This window comes from Anolis carolinensis, chromosome 4, assembly GCF_035594765.1.
Source record: "Anolis carolinensis isolate JA03-04 chromosome 4, rAnoCar3.1.pri, whole genome shotgun sequence".
Lineage (NCBI taxonomy): Eukaryota > Metazoa > Chordata > Lepidosauria > Squamata > Dactyloidae > Anolis > Anolis carolinensis.
In genome coordinates, this window is record NC_085844.1 from 8548479 (window position 1) to 8568312 (window position 19834).

The window sequence follows — 19834 nt, forward strand, 5'->3', positions numbered from 1 at the left end:
GTTGTTATATTATGGGCACCTCAATCCCTTCCCTTGTTCCATCTTCTCGTATATCTTGTCTTCTCCTTTGGCTTCCCGACAACAATGCCTGTCCTCTCTTGCCAGGACTGAACAAAAGTAAACTTTGATCGCTGAAGGCTCTTTGTGTCGGTGTCCCTGGAGGATAGATTAGCGTCCCACGTGGTTCTCATTTCAAGGCGAAACAAGGCAGCCTTGTGGTTTCCTCCCCTTATCTGCCTTCATCACGTTTTGTGGTTACGAGCCTGAAAAGGACTGTCCTACTTACCTCGGATGGCCTCTCCTTAGTAAAGAACGGGTTGGGGAGATCCGTCTCTCCCTTTCTGGTTGAGAGTTGCCTTTTACTCAGCCTCTGAACGTCAGCCAGCTAATAAAACATTTTATCATTCCTCAGAAAGCTGGAGGAGGAGGGAAAGGAAGGGAGCTGGCTCTCCACCTCCAAAGGGAAATGGCTCGTCTTCCACCTTTTGTTGTTCCTTTCCCGGTTTTCTTTTTCCTCCTGAAAGTGGTTCCATGCTGCTTGTGTTTTGGGGCTTAGCTGGCAGGTGGTCCTTGTCAATACCATTTTAAAAAATCACAAGACTTCAAGCACTTTGGAGTTTATGTAGCCAGGAGGAAAGGAATCACGTCCTAGAAATGAACCATTTTACAGGCAGATGGTATAACCTTTCTTCTTGAGTTTCTGCATCAGTGGTTGTGCTTAAAGGTAGATTTATTACCCTCCCTGCATGAGCAGCCCCTGTCTTCAAGTATCAGCCAAAGACAATCCCGCTTGTTCACTTTTTCATCCAAGGACATCCACAGGATTGCGGGATGTCTTCCTAAATATTGCATTGGCATTTAGTTACAAATAAATCACTATTTATTTATTAATTGCTTTATTTTGTTCACCTGTCAAGCACACCTTAAAAGGGACTACTATTTCTTTGTTAATTATTTGTTTTGTGTCTCACCTTTCTCCTAATGTCAGACATTTGGCAGGTTGTAGTGTAGGTTAAAACAGAGCAGAGGTATAACTCAGTTACAGAAGTAGATGCATGCCTGGATCTTACTCCTTTAGCAGAATATTTGGTAACAGAAGCAGAAATAACATGGAAAGAACAAGGTTAGGTTCCAACACCACACACACACAAAAGCAGCAATTCAGCATGCAGCAGTTTTAGTCAAAACTAGCAATGTGCTTGTGCAAAGTAAAACAAGCTAATCAAGTAAAGCTTGCAAATGAGCCGACATGATGTAGTAGATTGAGCATTGTACTATGACTCTGTAGAACAGGGTTTGAATCCCTGCTTAACTGTGGAGACCCATTGGGTGACCCTGGAAAAATCACAAGCTCTCATGGATGTTCTTTCAAGTGGCCACATTGACCTTGATTGCATTTCAGAGATTTCCAGTTTGCCGCAAGGCAGTCTACCAGAAGACCAGTGGGATAAGTAGTGCTTTGTATTTTTAACATTAGCTTAGTATCCATAGGCAACCAGGAGCCATAGGCAAGCGCTCAACAGAGGGTTGGAAAGTTCGCTGCCCCTTTTCTGAACTTTGCATCAAATCTGACCTTCTCTGCTCTTCCTTTGCCTGTTCCAGCTGCTTGTAGGAGAAAGATTAGCAACCTTGAAAGAAGGCAGATCAAAGTGTTCTTGTTCCTGTGGGTTGTAGTCATAATGTTGCCTTTCTGTTTCTTTCGTTTCTCTTCTTCTAGGACTGGCCATTTGACGATGGAGCGCCGCCGCCCACCAAGATTGTGGATGACTGGCTCAACCTGCTCAAGACCAGGTTCTGCGAAGACCCCGGCTGTTGTGTGGCTGTCCATTGCGTGGCTGGCCTGGGAAGGTAAGGTCCTTAACATCCTTGCTGTATTTTCTCCAGTCTCCTGCAAGATATGTGGAAAAGCCAATTCTCATAGAATCATAGAATCATAGAATAGTAGAGTTGGAAGAGACCACCAAATGCAGCCCCCTCCTATTCCTTCCAGTATAGTCAGAAGAGAAGGCGAGGGAGAGGGATATGTAGGCGTGTTTGCACTACATGCATATAACACTCCAACCGCACTGTGATTGCCATGAAGACCTCCAGTTGATTTCTGGAATGTGTCATTTGGATTTGAACTTGGAAAGGATGTAGTATTCTAGATCAGAGGACTGAATTAGAACTGAGAGTTTCAAGTATGGTGTGAAACTCCAGGATCCTGTGGAATGGAGCCATGAGAGTTAAATTGGTTTCAAGCTGCCATACCTCAATTGTGCAACTACACTGTAAGGCAGGAACGAGCATAGGAAAAGGTGTTTAGATTTCTCAGCCAGAGAGCTCTAGTGCCTCTCCAGATTACAAATCCAGAAGCTTCAAATAATAGTCTTGCTGAGTCCCTATGGGGGGAAAGGCTGGATAGAATAAAGTAAGACAATGAATCTGCCCTTAAGAGTCAGGATCATAGTTCTGTTGTTGCATAGTGTGTAATGTTCCCTCATAAGTTCCAGGTGTCTTCAGCCATGTTGGATGATTAAAGATTGGTAATCACTGCTGGTTAGGATCAGAACTAAAATAGCCAATGTTATTGTTATCTCTTTCACCTTCTGGACAATGTGAGGAATTTGTTAGAACTACAATTCTTGGCCAGTCCAACAAATAAAGTGGGCCATTGGTATCCATTAGGCCCCAAGACACTCAAGTCTCATTACATACCGAGGTGTTGTGAAATTGTGTGTTTCTACATTCCTCCAAATGTCTACCTTCTGTGTTTGGGAACTGACCTCGTCAGAGACATCCCTGTCTGCTCCTCATCTTGGGAAATGCTCTGTCTTAAGAAAACTCATACTCCGTAATACGTTGAAAAGTAGATATAGAACCCTCAAGTTGCTTACCCATCTCTTCCAGTGTTCTTGCTGCAGATGTAGCTACCCAAATTCTGCAGCAAGAACAAAAGCATTCATCAACTTTTGCAAGTAACTGCAGGAGCTCCCTAACCATCCATATTCAGTGGTCTCAAGTAGACATCAAAACACAACTGTGGGCCTTTCCTTCGAAACTACTACACAAAATGCCTGTTGGCCTTGCCTTTTAGCTGAGCTCCAGTTCACCCATCTTGTTTTAAGATATGCAGAGTCACAAGAAGAAATTTGACCTAGAGGCCAACCATGAGTTGCCAAGACCTATCTAGGGTCAGTCATTTCTTTCTAACCAGGCAGGAGGAAGAGTGTCTGACTTCCCACCTTGATCTCACTCTCCTTTCTTTCCTAGGGCTCCTGTTCTTGTTGCATTGGCCCTGATTGAGAGCGGGATGAAGTACGAAGACGCCATTCAGTTCATTAGACAGTAAGTGTCCTGTAGCAAACCCCTAAACCTTCTCAAAGAACAGCAAAACAATTGAAAATTAATAGGCTGCTACCTCCATTAAGGCTATCACCTACTATTTTATTTGATGGAGTCAAGGGCTGCTCTGGCTTTGTATGTGTCTTCAAATTGCTTCTTGGCTTATGGTGACCCGATGAGTTTCACAAGATATTCTTATTCTTTTCCTGGTTTGAAAGTAGTTTTTTTTCCTATTTTATTGTGCAGTACTTACTTTGAAAGCAGTTCAGAAACTGTTTTTCTGGCTGCCACAAACTATGTTGAATTGGTTGTGTCTCAATGAGATACTAGTTGAAAAACTATAGCAAAATGAACTGCAGGATGTCCCTCCCGCAAATACAAAGTTTTTGCAGTTTAATAAACTTATTCCATGTTTTTATGATAAGACCAATTAGGAAATGACATTTATAATCCAGGAACAAAAATCATGTTACATAGTGTAATGGAAAGAGGTCTAACTCACCTTCTCCCTGAAACATGAGCTATTTCCATGCGGAATTTCATATCCATTTGCTTGATTTGTAATTTTAATGTAGAGAAGAAAAATCCAATTTTGTGGGCCAGCTCTTCCATCGCAGTAGAGCATCCCAGACACACATCTGTCTCCTTAATCTGCTGTCTGTGCAAACTAGGCGACAAGTAAGCACTATGCAATGAAGTCACCTTTGTGTCTCTACTGGAATTTTGCCATGGTTGTGTAATGCTGTCCTTTGGGCCACCTCCCAAGGAACACATCAATCCCCTTCCAGCAAGTCCTTTAGGGTTAGGTAAGGACTAAAATGAACCCAGGGATCCAGAGAAAACAGTCAAGGATTACAATCCCATCTGGCTGTCGAGTTCAGCCTGCTCCGAAAAAGCTGCTTGTGCCCTTCCTTGGAGCCGGCTCTCGCAGCCAGCGACAGCCCTTGCGTTTGCTCTCAAATCCCCTTTCCTTTAATCTCCTTAGCATGTTCTGCTCAAGCCATGAAAGTGGGGATTGTTCTGTCTATTCTGTGCTCTTGGTTAGAAGCCGCCGGTGTGTTTTGGAAGGAACTTTCAGGACGATGAAGCTGAAAATACTCAGACTAGCCCAGTAGTTTTGACAAAGGTAGCCAAATGGGTACAGTGGCATACTTGGAAAATGTATTGATTTTAATTGGGTTATTATCATTATTATCATCCCACTTTTATGTAGGATTAAAACTCAAAATGGCTCAGGCTTTTAAAAATGTAAAAAAGGTAAACATTAAAATTAAATTAAATTTGTGCAATTGTTTTTTCAAACAATAATAAATAATTTTAAAGCTGTTTATTTTAGAAAAACACAAAACCAATGAATGACTCCCTGACCCATTTTTTAAAAACTTCCAGTTTTAATAAGTTTAAAAAAGAGTAGAAAGTTGTTAGTCTGCTGCCAGGAATCCAACAGGGAGGGAGCCAATCATTGTTATGGTTCCCCTCCTGTTTCTGACATTGTGCAAGAAGACAATCTGTACCTCTTTGTGTGACAGTTTTTCACAGATTTCCCAACATGCAGTGTTTGTGGGGTCCCGCAAAGCTCTGTTCTGTCCCTCATGCTTTTCATGAGGGCGAAGTTATCTGAAGTTTTGGAGTTTGGTGTCATCTGTACACCAAACTTTATTTATATACCGCTCTATCTCCCCAGAGGCACTCAGGGTGGTTTCCAAAAGTGCAAAACAAACATACAATACTTAACACAACAAATGATACATCAATTAAAACACAGATGACGCACAACTGTATTACCCGTTTCCATCTCAGTCCAACTAAACTGCTCAAGTCCTGGGCAGCTGTGTCAGGCTGGATGAGGGCGAACAAACTGAAATTTAATCCTGACAAGTCAGAGGTCCTCCTGGTCAGTCGTGAGGCTAGTCGGGGTATAGGGTGGCAACCTGTGCTCAACAGGGTTACACTCCCCCTGAGGACCCAGGTTCACAACTTGGGGGTACTTCTGGACTCAGTGCTAACACTTGAATCTCGGGTGTCAGCATTGGCTAGGAGGGCCTATGAACAATTAAAGCTTGTGCACCAATTGCGACCGTACATCGAAAAGCCAGATCTGGCCATGGTGGTCCATGCCATAGTTATATCTCATATGGATTACTGCAATACACTCTACATGGGGCTACCTCTAAAGATGGCTTGGAAACTCCAATTAGTACAAAGATCAGCAGCCAGGCTGCTGACATGGGCAGGTTATAGAGATCATATGATCCCTCTCCCTATAAAAGCTCTACATGGCTCAGGTCCTGCCTACTTACGCAACCGTATCCCCCTATATTAACCTGTCCGGGCCTTATAATCAGCTGGGGAGGCCCTCTCGATTCCACCTCCTTTGCAAGTGAGGTTGGCGAGGACGAAGGCGAGGACATTCTCAGTAGTGTCCCCCCAACTCTGGAGTGCCGTCCACAGGGAGATTAGACAGACATCCACCCTCAATGCATGTATTGAAGACCTGGTTATTTAAACAGGCTTTTGGCAGTGATTAGTCAACCTCTAGGATATGGATTTATGGTAACAAGCAGCTTTTTATTATTAATTTTTGCATTTGTTTGTGTTGTGTTTTGTGTTTGATTAATATGTTATTAATATGTATACTGTTTTCTGTATTTTATTTTATTGTATTTTACTTAATGTTCTAAGCCGCCCCGAGTTCCCTGGGGGGGATGGGAAGGGATATTATTATTATTATTATTATTATTATTATTATTATTATTGGAGCCCCAGTGGCGAAGTGTGTTAAAGCACTGAGCTGCTGAACATGCAGACCGAAAGGCCGCAGGTTCAAATCCCAGGAACGGAGTGGGCTCCCGCTTTTAGCCCCAGCTTCTGCCAACCTAGCAGTTTGAAAACATGCAAATGTGAGTAGATCAATAGGTACCGCTCTGGCGGGAAGGTAATGGTGCTCCATGCAGTCATGCTGGCCACATGACCTTGGAGGTGTCTACGGACAACACCGGGTCTTCGGCTTAGAAATGGAGATGAGCACCAACCCCCAGAGTCAGACATGACTGGACTTAACGTCAGGGGAAAACCTTTAACCTATTATTATTATTATTATTATTATTATTATTATTATTGACACAATGACATTGTATGACACAGCAAACAAGATAGACATGCTGGATTTCGTTTCGCAAAACCACAAGTCAAACACTTCCCAAGTGTCTAGGACTGTGTGATGTATTTTCGGATGATGCGTGCAGATCCCAGCAGGGTGGCCTTTTCCAGTTGGCAGATTGTAATTTTGTCAATGTCTATTGTTTCCAAATGCCGGCTGAGATCTTTTGGCACGGCACCCAGTGTGCCCATCACCACCGGGACCACCTGAACTGGTTTCTGCCAGAGTCTTTGAAGTTCAATCTTGAGGTCCTGAGAGCGGCTGAGTTTTTCCTGTTGTTTTTCGTCAATGCGACTGTCACCTGGGATGGCAACATCAATTATCCAAACCTTGTTCTTTTCCACAACTGTGATGTCTGGTGTGTTGTGTTCCAGAACTTTGTCAGTCTGGATTCGGAAGTCATTATTATTATTATTATTATTATTATTATTATTATTATTATTACTACTATTATTTGTTCCCATTCACTCAAACAACCAGTAAGAGTAGATATGCACCTCCAGTTAGCAGACACTTCCTCCCAAACTTCACATAAAGTGTCTTGGCAAAACCCCATTCTCCACCAGCCACAAAGTGGATCTTGGCCATTGTCCTTCAATGAAATTCCAAAGTAAATTAAGACTCAAGTGACCTGAAAAATACCACAGAATCCTTTACAAGAAGTAGTAGTTAATTGACATCCAAGTGTGCTAGATGTGCGAAGGGTCTTTCAGAACCACTCTGTGTTTGTCATCCTTGTGTTTGCAAAGTTCTTGGAAAGCACACTCACGTTCTTCCGTTTTCTCTGCCAGGAAACGCCGGGGAGCCATCAACAGCAAGCAGCTCACCTACCTGGAGAAATACCGACCAAAGCAGCGGCTCCGGTTCAAGGATCCTCAGAACCATAAGAACAAGTGCTGCATCATGTAATAACCTCAGTAACAGCCTCTTGCCAAAACACACACCGGTGGGGAGGACACACAAGGCGTATCACACTCATACACACAGGGCTTGAGCTCGGGAGTCAGAGGAGATCATGACTTCACAACTTTTCTAGGTGGGCAAGATTCCCTTACCTTTTGCCAAGACCTGGGGAAGGGAAAGGCCAATTTAACTTTCAAATGATAGGCATTATATCTGTTCTCTGCCCTCCCTCTTTGCAATGGCACCATTCACCATTTTCCCTTCCATTTCCTGTTGTCCTGGGGAACTTAGGTTGGCAGAGTGAGACTGGCAGGTCTCTAGGCCATTTACACCACTTCAGAGAATTGGCAATATAGGGCTGCTGCAGTGGGTTATTTTGGCCTACAAAAGCCCTACCCTGCCTCCCCCAGCTTTTCCTTGAGCATCGCCTCACTTAATATTCACTCTGCAATATGGTCATCAGGCCACCACATCTCCCTCCCTTTTCTGTAGAATGTCCTCCTTTTGATAGGTCATGGTCCATTCTTGTCCATCTATCTTTGATCAGATGGGTTTGCAATGAAGGTCAGGAGTTGGTGAGGAAAGTGGATGAGTTGGCAGAGGACTTGAATCACTGATGAAGAATCTGCTGTGTCATATTTGATTGAGTTCCACCCTTTGAAGTATAGTGTCGCCATCCTTTGTGTTGTGATAGTTGCACCTAATTTGGAGAGTTTGGGTTAGATGTGGATGCAGGAATCTTCTCCTTCCCTTTAGAGAATGACAGCGAGGCTTGTAGTTGGTTTGTGCAGCAGTGGTGGCTGTTCGGTTTATGGGAGTGGAGCAGGGAACCAACTCTGGATTTGGTCCAAACTGTGGAGGAGCTATTCAAGCTGAACCAATGGTTAGGACAGGTATGGGCAAACTCTGACCTTCGGGTGTTTTGGACTTCAACAGCCTACTGGCTTTTAGGAATTGTGGAAGTCCAAAACACTTGGAGAGCCAGAGTTTACTCAGGCCTGGGTTAGGGACACAGGATCCCAGCCAAAGTGGGAAAACTGAACATCTTAAGCCCTCCAGACATGTGTGCTGCAGATTGCTAGAGTGACACCAGTGTTATCGAAGGCCCTGTTAAAAATGGTGGGTGCAGTACCAAATGCAAACATCCATGGATCATATCTGTGAACGTTTCACCCACAAACGTGGATGGAGGATCTCTGCTTCTTTACAGTTGAGACTGAAACTCAGTGAGCATTCATTGCTCCAGAAACATGAAATCCATTAGCCCAACTGCAGAGAAAAGGAGATAGGCTTCACAGGTTGTGGTTTCAGTTTTGTGGGATTGCGATTCCCAGATTGTGTATATGTATACCATCCTTACCTGTACCTTGAAAAGAGATCCAAACATCTGATTCCTTTTTTCCAGAGATGGAGGAGAAGCAATTTGACATGGTTTGGAAACAATGCTTTTGGGCTCTGCAATTCTCAGAATATAGTGCCGATTGGAGAATTTGGAGAGCAACAGTTCCCTCCAAAATTATTTTTCCCAGCTCTGGGTTCTGAACTAGTGTTTGAACTGAGAACAGTAGGGTCAAGAACTGTATGGGATTAGACACAGGGCAGAGTAAAGGGGACACTGGTTTTTTGACTGTCTTGGGAAGAATGACATTGTTTCTGACTCCCACTTGACATCGTTAAGCCTCAGGATCATACTAAATTGCCACAAGTCACAAAGCTGAGTTCATACATTCTTCCAAGCATACCATGGGTAGCCACAAACCCATCAGGCTTGTAAAAAAAAGAGTTGCCAAAATGGCCTGATAGAAATCCAGTGACCCATGGGTTGCATAAAATCTCTATGCCTTTATCACAGCTCCCTCCAGAGACAACCATCTCCAAGGCCTTCAACCTTGTTTTAAGGGGAAACCAACTTTTGCGTGGCACCCAAATTCTCCCAAGTTTTGCCACCCAATTTTTAATGCAGCAGTGGAAGTGTACTTCGGAACTTTTCTGGATTTTGGGAGGGATGTATTGGAGTTTGCAGTCCACAGTAGGTTCCAGCTTATTTTCTGGGCTGTTTCAGATTGTTAGCTGGACTTTCTTGGGTCTTTCTTTTGTGGGCCCAGCTTGGGTTTCAACCAAAACATCTTACTGCGTATTCCCTGACTCCCCCTCACTTGGCAACTGATCCTTTAGGCTCCACACCTGACCTTCTATTTATTTATATATTGTATTGCTTATTTATGCCAAATTTTGGGCACCTTGAGTGCCAAGTGAAAGAGATAACATAAAAGCTCCTCTGTATCTAGAAATCCATCTCTAGGGAATGTTAGTGGCTCATCTTGCAGTCTAGCCTTTTCCCTGTATTTCAGTATTCAGAGAGAATGGATGAGCACATTTCAAGTGACGTGATTCTGATACAATTATGTAGAGAGTTTTCCCAGTCCTTACCTGGAAATGTTGGAGACTTTGTGAGTGCTGAGGTCTTGGTTGTTTAGACTACTTTTCCCAGCAAGTTGTCGGGACATTGGGAAGCAACTGTAAACTATTCCAGGCATGGGCAAACTTCGGCCCTTCAGGTGTTTTGGACTTCAACTCTCACAATTCCTAGCGTGGGAGTTGAAGTCCAAAACACCTGGAGGGCCGAAGTTTGCCCATTCCTGAACTATACTGAATAGGGTGGTCTCAAGCAAAGCTTAGTGCAAATTTAAGACGTTTAGGTCTCGTGACTATACAATGAAATGGGCAGCCTTTGTTTTGCACTGAAACAGCAACAGAATTTTATCAGGTGACAAAGAGTTCAAGGTGGACACTTTCCTGCAGTTGCACCATATCAGGATTTTTTCAGTCTCTACAAAACAGCTCCCTGTCTTCATTCCCCTGACCCCCTTCTCTTGATCTGTGATATTTTAATGTGCTCTCTCCTCACTGGCCATGATGGGACTTTGTTCCTATTCACTTTGTCCCTACTCATCCAACCTGTAATGGTATCACCAGGATGGGAATCTCGAACCCTGGCTGTGACCCAAGCAGCATTTATCCAACCATTGCTGCCAAATTTTAGCTCCCCCTCTCCCCAAAATGACCCCTACATTGCCAAGAGAAGCAGCAGCCGCCAGCCTGCCAATGTGTTTTACTGCCAACCCATTCCTCCTTATCTTTTTGGGAAGCATATTCCTTAGTGTACCTCGTCTCTGTCATCTGGGACATCTTGGAAATGTTCCCTTTTTAAACTGCAGTTGGAGTCTCCGATGTTCCACATGTGGCCCCACAAAGCCAATGTTGAGGTCTCCCCTTCACTCCTCCCCAACATTTAGGTAGGACAGTAGTCCAATCCCCAAGGAGAACCAGTGCAACATCCTAAATCTTAATTTCCCGCCTGTCTTTTTAAAAGTATTTTAAAGGAATTGCCCACCCCTTTTTGTAGGTGACTCCAATGCTAAAAAAGACCTTGGCTTTTCAGACAGTTCCAGCAACACAAACATACAAATGAATTAGAGCAGCGGTTCTGAACCTGTGGGTCCCCAGGTGTTTTGGCCTACAACTCCCAGAAATCCCAGCCAGTTTACCAGCTGTTTGGATTTCTGCAAGTTTAAGATGACCCACTGGTTGAGAACCACTGGATTAGAGTCTGTAAAACATAGCGTGTCCACCCCACCATTGCCTGTCTATGGTCCGGGATGGGTTTTATCCCAGTTTTACACACCTGTGGCCCCTTCACACTTCTCAGTTATAGTAGACTGATTCCACTTCAGCTTCCATAGTTCTTTGGGTGAAATTCTGGGATTTGTCATTCAGTTTGGCACTAAAGTTATCTGGCTCAGAGATCCAGATTCTCCCCCTTGGCAACAAATCCCAAGATTTCATTGGATGGAGCTGTGTTAGTTCATGCAGAATCCTAGCACTATAATTAAGTGTGAAAGGGTCCTTGGTGGATAGTATGGGGGACATAAGGGCCAAAATGTGTTCTCTCATCCTTTTTTAAAAAACCTAGGTGCATAAAGAATGTCTTTTTAAAAGGCACAAGATCTCCACCTTGTTTTTGTAAACAGCCCATTTCCGAAAAGGATGACCTCCCTAGACTGCGTGCGCGCACACACACACAATCCTGTCTACCTTTGTAAAATTCTCTTTTAAAAGAAACCACACACACAATACCAAAACCATTCATAGCACAGAAAATGTCTTCAAAAGCGTGGGCTCAGCCCGACACGGACGTACCAGCATTTTTAATAGCCTTATAGTGTGGAAATCTTGAATTTAAAAATAAAATTTGAAAATAAAAAATGTGTGTATCCTTTTAGCCGGAAAAAAGAGGAAAATGTATAAAAACAGAAACAAGACAAAAAAAATGGCAATGCCTCTGTGTTTTGTACGGGTGCGTGGGTGTGGATGTGTGTTTCCTTCCTTTTGCCCCAATTCTTGTAGAGCAAAAAAATGATGATGTTTCTTTTGTAGTTCACAAGACTCTCCTGTCTCAAAAAAATCCACACTCTGGGAATTTTGAGTCTCGCAAAGCCCTCTCGTTCCCCTTTTGATATGGCGTATCAACAGCGTCTGGGAATGTGAATTTGCACATTGTAAAAGCAAGGCAGCGCTTCCTCTTCTTGGGATTATGGATGGCTTTGGCTAGAATTTCCTATCACCCAATAGAAGCGGTTGATACCTAGGCTGGGAATGAGATTGAATCCACTCCTGGTTTTAGACCAGATTTTTAAAGAGTGTTCCAGGGTGCTAAATAATAACCAGAGTCTTGCATAGATCCGTTAAAACCCTGAGTGGATTCATCTTCCTATAAACCTGGGAGCTGCCAGCACTACCGCTGGAAAAAACATATTGTAATATTCAATGAAATCTGTGTATCTTGAAGGGGCTCCTTCAGGACCACATGCCCAAAGCCAAGGGCTCTAAGGTGTCAAGATTCACACTCACACTCAAAACACATCCCAGCTAGTTGCCTACAATGTGCTTTTATGTTCTCTGTCAGTGGAGCAGTGGATCCCTCCCAAGCTTTTACTCCAGGCTTTGAAGGAGCTCTCCGAGGTTCTGAAATCTGTTTCTAAACAGCTTTGATACCTTGGACAGCTCCTTCAAAGCTAGTGAAGGCCTGAGATTGATATTCCGCCCTGCTGATATGGAAACCACCACTGCAAGGCCTTATTATGTTCAGTATAAGTTTCCATCAGGACCTCAGGCAGAAAGAGCACATGTGGATGGGAGGTGCAAGTGGTACTACAGTAGAGTCTCACTTATCCAAGACTCGCTTATCCAAGGTTCTGGATTATCCAAGGCATTTTTGTAGTCAATGTTTTCAATGTATCATGATATTTTGGGTCTAAATTCGTAAATACGGTAATTACAACATAACATTGCTGCATATTGAACTACTTTTTTTGTCAAATTTGTTGTATAACATGATGTTTTGGTGCTTAATTTGTAAAATCATAACCTAATTTGATGTTTAATAGGCTTTTCCTTAATCCCTCCTTATTATCCAAGATGTTCGCTTATCCAAGGTTCTGCTGGCCCATTTAGCTTGGATAAATGAGACTCTACTGTATTTGTGTCTCAACATGCATATGGAGGACCCAAATGCCTTCTCCCATAGAATTATCAAAAGAGAGAAGGGGGGGGAGAGATGATGGGTTGGTAGTAGAAATTATATGATACCCCAGTTCTCCCAATTCTTATGTAGTTCCTTTTTTATCCCATAGATCTAGTTCTCACTTGGCCAACTGAAGGAGAATCTTTCTTTGCTTCCTGCATGGCAGTGAGTTGGACTAGGTGGCCCATGTGGTCTCTTCCAACTATGATTCTATTATTCCTTAAGATTTCTTTCACACTCTAATGTTGTAAGACTTTGTTTCAGCTTTAACTGCCGTGGATGAATCCTTAAGAGTTCTGGGATTTGACTGTCATGGCTCAATTCTATGGAAAGCTGGGATGTGTTGTTTAGCGTGGTACTTGGATTATCCGTTCCAATGGCTCACCAAACATCAGATCCCAAGTTTCCACAAGAGAGAGCTATAGAAATGCATCAAAGTGCTGTCACAAAGACCTTGGACAGTTGAGATACCAGAGATCTTAAATAGGAACCATTGCAAGGCAGCTTCCTTCCCCATCAGAAATTTTTGCCCAGCCTATCTTGAATGCAGCTCAGTGGTTGACAAGGCCTACGAAACCAAATTCCGTTGTGGTGAAAGTAGTGCAACCTAAGAAATCTAAGAAATTGCAATCTGCTCCACCAGATAAAGAGGGCAAGAAGATGGATGGTTGTGGGGAAAAGGTGCACACTGCTGCTAGTTTAATAACCCGTATGGCTCATTATCAGGTTTAAGGGATGGAGGTAGAGGGGACTAAATATGGACACTGTCTCCAAAAGAAGTTCTTCTTCAGTCCTCTAATTCCCAGCATTGCATGAAGAGATAACGTGGAAAATTGTTCACACCTAGAACTTCTATATTTGAAGTTCTCACTGCCCATTTGCTCCTTTTCTTTGTTTACCTAAATCCTTCTCTAAATGCTCAAGTGAAGATTTAAACTACTAGTACAATAGGCTAGGAATTGGGGGACTGAAGGACAATTTCATTGAGTGGGCAAAACTTCAATTTGTACACCCACTTTATACAGATTTTAAGAGGACAGTGTAAATACTTATATTTCAGATGGACATACTAGGCTTGGGTTCAGTTTCACTAGCGACAGCCTGGGGTGTGTTCTTTTTCCATATTATCTTTCTTAAACATGGAATTTCTTGTTTCTTCAGCCAAATGATTTTTAAATGTCCCCTTTCAATAGCTTGGAAAAGTTGCTGGAAGAGTTGAATTCCGGCTCCCAGAATCCTGCAAACTAAACTTGCTCAACATTCTGGGAACTGTTATTCAAAAATGTAAATTTGCCAAACTCTGCAGCTTGTAATTCTATGGGCAACCTCAGTCATCCATAGGGGAAGACCTGATATGGGTTGTTTTGTTTTGACCGACTTTTCCTCTGAGCCATAGCTAAATTATTCCTTTTATTATTTTTATTATTTTTGTTCTTGTTATAACACAGTGCTTTTATATCAGACAGGCGTAAGGTCTAGAATCTTGACACTTTATAACCTTTTTTTAAAAAAAAAATTCAAAACTTGTCTGTTTTTGCTCAAGTCCTGTGTAAAGCTGTATGCCTTTTTTAAAAAAAAGTAATCACTTTTTTTAGTTGTGAGAGATTTCCTTTAAAAGTGTGTTAAGGTGATTGCTGCCTCCGTCAGCAGCAACAAAGGAAAACTTTAAAAAATAATAAAAGTTTCACTGTTTTGTATGAGACTCTGTGTGGCAGTGGATTTTTCCCTCTTCTGATAATGTTAATAATGTTTCATTCAGGTTCTTTTCATCAGGTAGCACAACCTCAGGATATTCCGAGTTTGCAGGACTTGAAATCAGAGCTTTGTGAATTAAAGATCACTGATGCTTCCATGAAAAGGAAAATAAGTCCTTATCCTCTCCAGACATTTTTTTTTATTTTTATCCCTTGCTTCGTTTTCCAAAATGCCTCACAACCTCTGAGGATGCCTGCCATAGATGTGGGTGAAACGTCAGGAGAGAATGCTTCTGGAACATACAGCCCGGAAAATGCACAACAACCCATATTAAATCTAGTGAAAGCTTATGCCAGAGATGTCTTCTTCCCAATTAATCTCCAAGCTGCCTCTCCATTATGTCTTTTTGTGTGAAAACAGACTAACATGTCTATCATACCTCTGTTTGATAAAAGCACACTATTATGAGATCTGCCATAATTTAATTTCTGTCCTTTTCAGTGTATTGAGACGCTCTTCCTCGCTGAAGATTTGGAAATTGTTGAGGATTATTTACATAACTAGAAAGAACATTGCATTCCCATCTGCTAGGATGCAAAGTAGGAACCCGTTCGCTCCTTAACCTTGTAAGGAGGGAGAGAAAGACCTGGGAACCAAGCCTTATCTTGGGTGGGGTGAAGCGGTGCCACAGCTGTGGGGTTAGAAACCGAAATTGCCCCAAGATCACAGCTGCTGTTTTGAACGGTGAGCCTCCTGAGTCATTCCAAGGCCAGCGTGGGTGGCTTGTGGGAGCGAGAGAAAAACAAACATGATGCTGATAAGCTCAGGTGGTGTGTGGACAGCAGTGACTCAGTCCCTTTAAGGTGAGGAACATCTGTTCCGGGAGGAAAAAATATCAGTGTCCTTTTTCATCCCAAATCCACCCCAGGAATGTGTGCAATTAAGATGGTTATCTAACTGTTCAGTTCTGTATTCTGGGTTGGATGCAGACATACCTAACTAGTACAGGTGGAAGGGATTTAGTAGGCCACAAGCTAAACACGAGTCAACAGTAATGATAAGGTAACTTTAAAAAGCAATTCTAGGCTGCATCAATAGCAGTGTAGTGTCTAGATCAGGGGTCCACAAACTAAGGCCCGTGGGCCGGATGCAGCCCTCCAAGGTCGTTTACCTGGCCCCTGTCCTAAACTTTAGACTTAGGGTTGACCTAAGCCTACCTGGTCTTTAGCGGTCTCTTTGCTTACTGATGGCCTTATGAGACCATCTAGATAGCTTTTGGAGATCACTTTCCTTACCTATGGTCATATGAGACCATCTAGATGGCCTTTGAGGGTCCCTTTTCTTATCTATGGTCTTCTGATGGCCTGATGAGATCATCTAGATGGCCTTTGAGGGTCCCTTTCCTTACCGATGATCTAATGATAATCTAGATGGTCTTTGAAGGTCTCTTTGCTTACCTATGGTCTTATGAGATTGTCCAGATCAAGGTCACCAAACTAAGGCCCATGGGCCGGATGCAGCCCTCCAAGGTCACTTACCTGGCCTCTGTCCTAAACTTTAGACTTAGGGTTGACCTGAGTCTGAAATGACTTGAAGGCACACAAAAACAATCCTAATTTTGCACTATTTCATCATTGTCTGGACCCCCAACAGTCTGTGGGACTGTGAATCGGCCCTCCACTTAAAAAGTTTGAGGACCCCTGGTCTAGATCTAAAGAAGAAAGAGTCCCACCCTTCTTTGCATTGGTCAGACCCCACCTGAGATAATACTGTGTCCTCTTCTGGGCTCCACAATTCAAGAAGGATACTGACATCACTCCAGTCAATGGAGTGATGTTGCACCAGTGGCCACCACTACACCAAGAAAGGGTGACAGTGAGTGCCATCCCTTATGCCCAGATTGTCAATGTCTGGGAAATATTGATTGACCATGCAAACAGTTGTGGCGAGTTCCATCTCAGATCCAACCCAACTGTTTACACAGTTGGGTTGATTCCAGAGACAATTTGGAGCAACCCTGTGACCTTTGTTAATGTGGTTTAATGCCACGTTAAACAGGCTTAGCCCATGTTAACCCAAATCAGCTCTATGTGTCCTTCAGCTGCCACTTGGCTGATTCAGGTCAGTGTAGATGTGCCACTAGAGACATTGAAATCAATAGAACCCAAGTAAGACTGTGTTGCCATTCCAGGGTTGAGAATCAAATGGTCTTATGGACACTGGACTTCAAATCCTATCATTCCTCATCATGGACTATGATAGCAAAGGCTGATGGGAGTTGCAGTGCAACAACTCCTGAAGAGTGACATGATCCTTGTCAACTTCAAATCCAAGTCTTTCAGTCTAAAGTTATTTCTCAAAACCAGAGTTTGGAAGATTTACTTTTGAGGACAATAGCTTCCCGAATCCTTCTATCCGTGCTGACTACACAACCCAGTGTTTGTGCATGTAATTGCACAGAGTGTTACCCCAATTTCCACTGGGACAAAAGAAGGTGTATGGGCAGAGAATGCACCTCTACATGCACAGTTCCCCTTCCATAGCCTTGAATGGAATAAGCTATTTCAAATCAAAATGTCCCGCTGCTTCTGTAGAGGAACCCAATGCCCATGTAAGACACCAACAGAACCCTGACTCTTGTCCGCCTTCACTTTAGCTCCTCTTGATACAGCAGGACAATCTCCACTTTGTATGCCTTCAATGCCCTGGTCTGGACAGGAAAAGCTGAAGAATGCTGGGAGATGCAATTCAACAGACTCTGGCGGGCTGCCAATGTGCCTTCTTCCTCTGTTGCAGAGCATTGGGCTTCAAGGCAGAACAATTAACCAGGTGTTGGTTCCATATGCCAACTTCAACATCCTTTCGATTAACAAGATGTTGTCTTGCTGTTGGCATATCATGATTTCCCAGAATGATAGCAATGCCCACCTGTTTATTGCAGCTGAGGATTAGATTGTGGGCGGGCATCACACAAAGGAGCCTTGTAGTATCTTTGAGACTGAAACAAAGAAATCTGTACCATAGATTGTGGGTGCATCCACACTGTACAATTAATGCAGTCTGACACCACTTTAAATGCCATGGCTTATTGCTATAGAATCATGTAAAGTATAGTTTTACAAGATCCTCTCTATCAAAGTGTGCTGGTGCCTCACCAAACTACAACTCTCCAGATTACATAACATTGAGTCATCGCATTTGAAGGGGTGTCACACTGCATTCATGTCACAGTGTAGATGACCCTCTAGATCAGGGGTCCTCAAACTTTTAAAGCAGCGGGCCGGTCCACAATCCTTCAGACTGTTGAGGGGCCGAATTATCATTTGAAAAAAAATATGAACAAATTTCTATGCACACTGCACATGTCTTATTTGTAGTGCAAAAAACAACAACAACGAAATAACAATACAATATTTGAATATAAGAACAATTTTAAATCTATCAGGATTTCAATGGAAAGTGTGGACCTGCTTCTGACCAATGAGATAGTCAAGTTAATTAGGATTGTTGTTGTTGTTGTGTGCCTTCAAGTCATGTCAGACTTTGGGTGAGCCTGAATCTAAAATTGTTCATTTATTTATTTACTACATTTATTTCCTACATTTATATCCCACCCTTCTCACCCCAAAGGGGACTCAGAGCAACTGTATGTACAAACAATATATTATATTATTAGCATAGCACAATATTAGCATTATATATTACTATGTATTGAACTATACCACTGTACTGTAATATTATATGTAATACATAACATATAATTTAATATTATTATATGGTATTATTATTAGTATTATATTGTATAACATAATATTTTATCAATATTATATAATTATATATAATATATTATTAAAACTGATATAAAAATATTATATTATAAAATGGAGGGCGGGGGCCAGGTAAATGACCTTGGAGGGCCGCATCCGGCCCACGGGCCTTAGTTTGGGGACCCCTGCTCTAGATACTCTATTAACATCTTGGTCTTCTATTGTCTATTGGTTTTTGCCACGTCAAACAGTTCATTGGAAATGGAATTGTTTAATTCCTGTCTGCTTGGGTTTTCTCTCCCATTCTTGCCGAGAAGGCTCCAACTTCACTCGTCCCCCATCATCCCAATTCCTTGCAGACCCTGAACACATTCTCCCCTCCCCATTCATCCGTTCAGGAAAGCAGAGCGACAATCACAGGTTTCCTTCCTCTCCCTGTTTTTTAATTTCTTTCCCACTACAACTTCCATCCCAAAATGTACATCTGTCAAAGTCATCGAAGGGTGGAAACTCAGAGTCAGATGAAGGTTAAATCTCAGCTTGAGTTCAATATAGTCTACACAGCAGAGACACAGTAGGAAAAGAAAAATATGCAAGAGGAACTTTACATCCCTTCATTTGGCTTGAAGAATCCTGGCCTCTGTTTGCCCTTGGAAAACCCAGTGCCAAGTTTGAACTTATAGGCTGGATGTCCGCTTTTTCCAGTGAAGTCCTCTCTGGCATTTGTACAGATGCTGGCTATGTGTTCATTATGGGAGGCGGTTTTCCCTGAAGGCTTCTGCTTGGACAACTGACCTCTCCGTGCCCTTCCTGTCTTCAAGAGTGCAGCCTCCCCAAAGCCAGGGGTTTTTCTGATCTCTTTTGGATGCAAAACATCTGGCTGGAAGTGGGGAAATCTCTGCAGCCAAACCCAGAGCAAGGAGAAGATGAGGCTTCAGGGGTTTCTGCATCTCTACTGCTCAGTTATGCTTCAAGTTTGGAGTCAGCTATTCATACAGAATAGAATGATGTCATAGCATTGGGGTGAAAAGGAGAAAATGCCTTGAACAAGACCATACTGTGACTCTGGTCATCTATCATCTATCTACCTACCGTATCATCAGTCTATCTATCATCATCTTGTTCACAGCCAACCTATGAGACTCTATGAATAAGAGACCTCCAAGTCTGTAAGTCTATCATCTATCAATCGCTCTTCTTGTTAACTGTTGCATCTCAGCACTGGTTCACCTTGCTTTTAAAACACACTCCACCACAGCAGGCTAGGTTTAAACAGTTTTTTGATAAAAGATAGCAAAGTCTTAATAAAAAACAGTAAAGAAAGCAATCTTCCAAAAGCAATGGCAGTCAATAAAAACAATGCAATCCAATAGTAAAAGCAATATGCGGAATATAAATCCA

The 19834-nt window shown here is 42.6% G+C and overlaps 1 protein-coding gene across 5 annotated transcripts in view; it reads left to right on the forward strand.

Moving 5' to 3' along the window:
* Positions 1-14671, forward strand: part of ptp4a3 (protein tyrosine phosphatase 4A3) — a 103437-nt gene extending 88766 nt beyond the window's left edge. For all 5 annotated transcript variants that reach the window (XM_003219464.4, XM_062979956.1, XM_062979955.1 and 2 more), the window contains 3 exons: positions 1718-1848; positions 3253-3327; positions 7276-14671. In XM_003219464.4, coding sequence (XP_003219512.1) covers positions 1718-1848; positions 3253-3327; positions 7276-7393 — 324 coding nt within the window. In that variant the 3' untranslated portion in view covers positions 7394-14671. The remainder of the gene's footprint in view (positions 1-1717; positions 1849-3252; positions 3328-7275) is intronic.
* The last annotated feature ends 5163 nt before the right edge of the window (positions 14672-19834 follow it).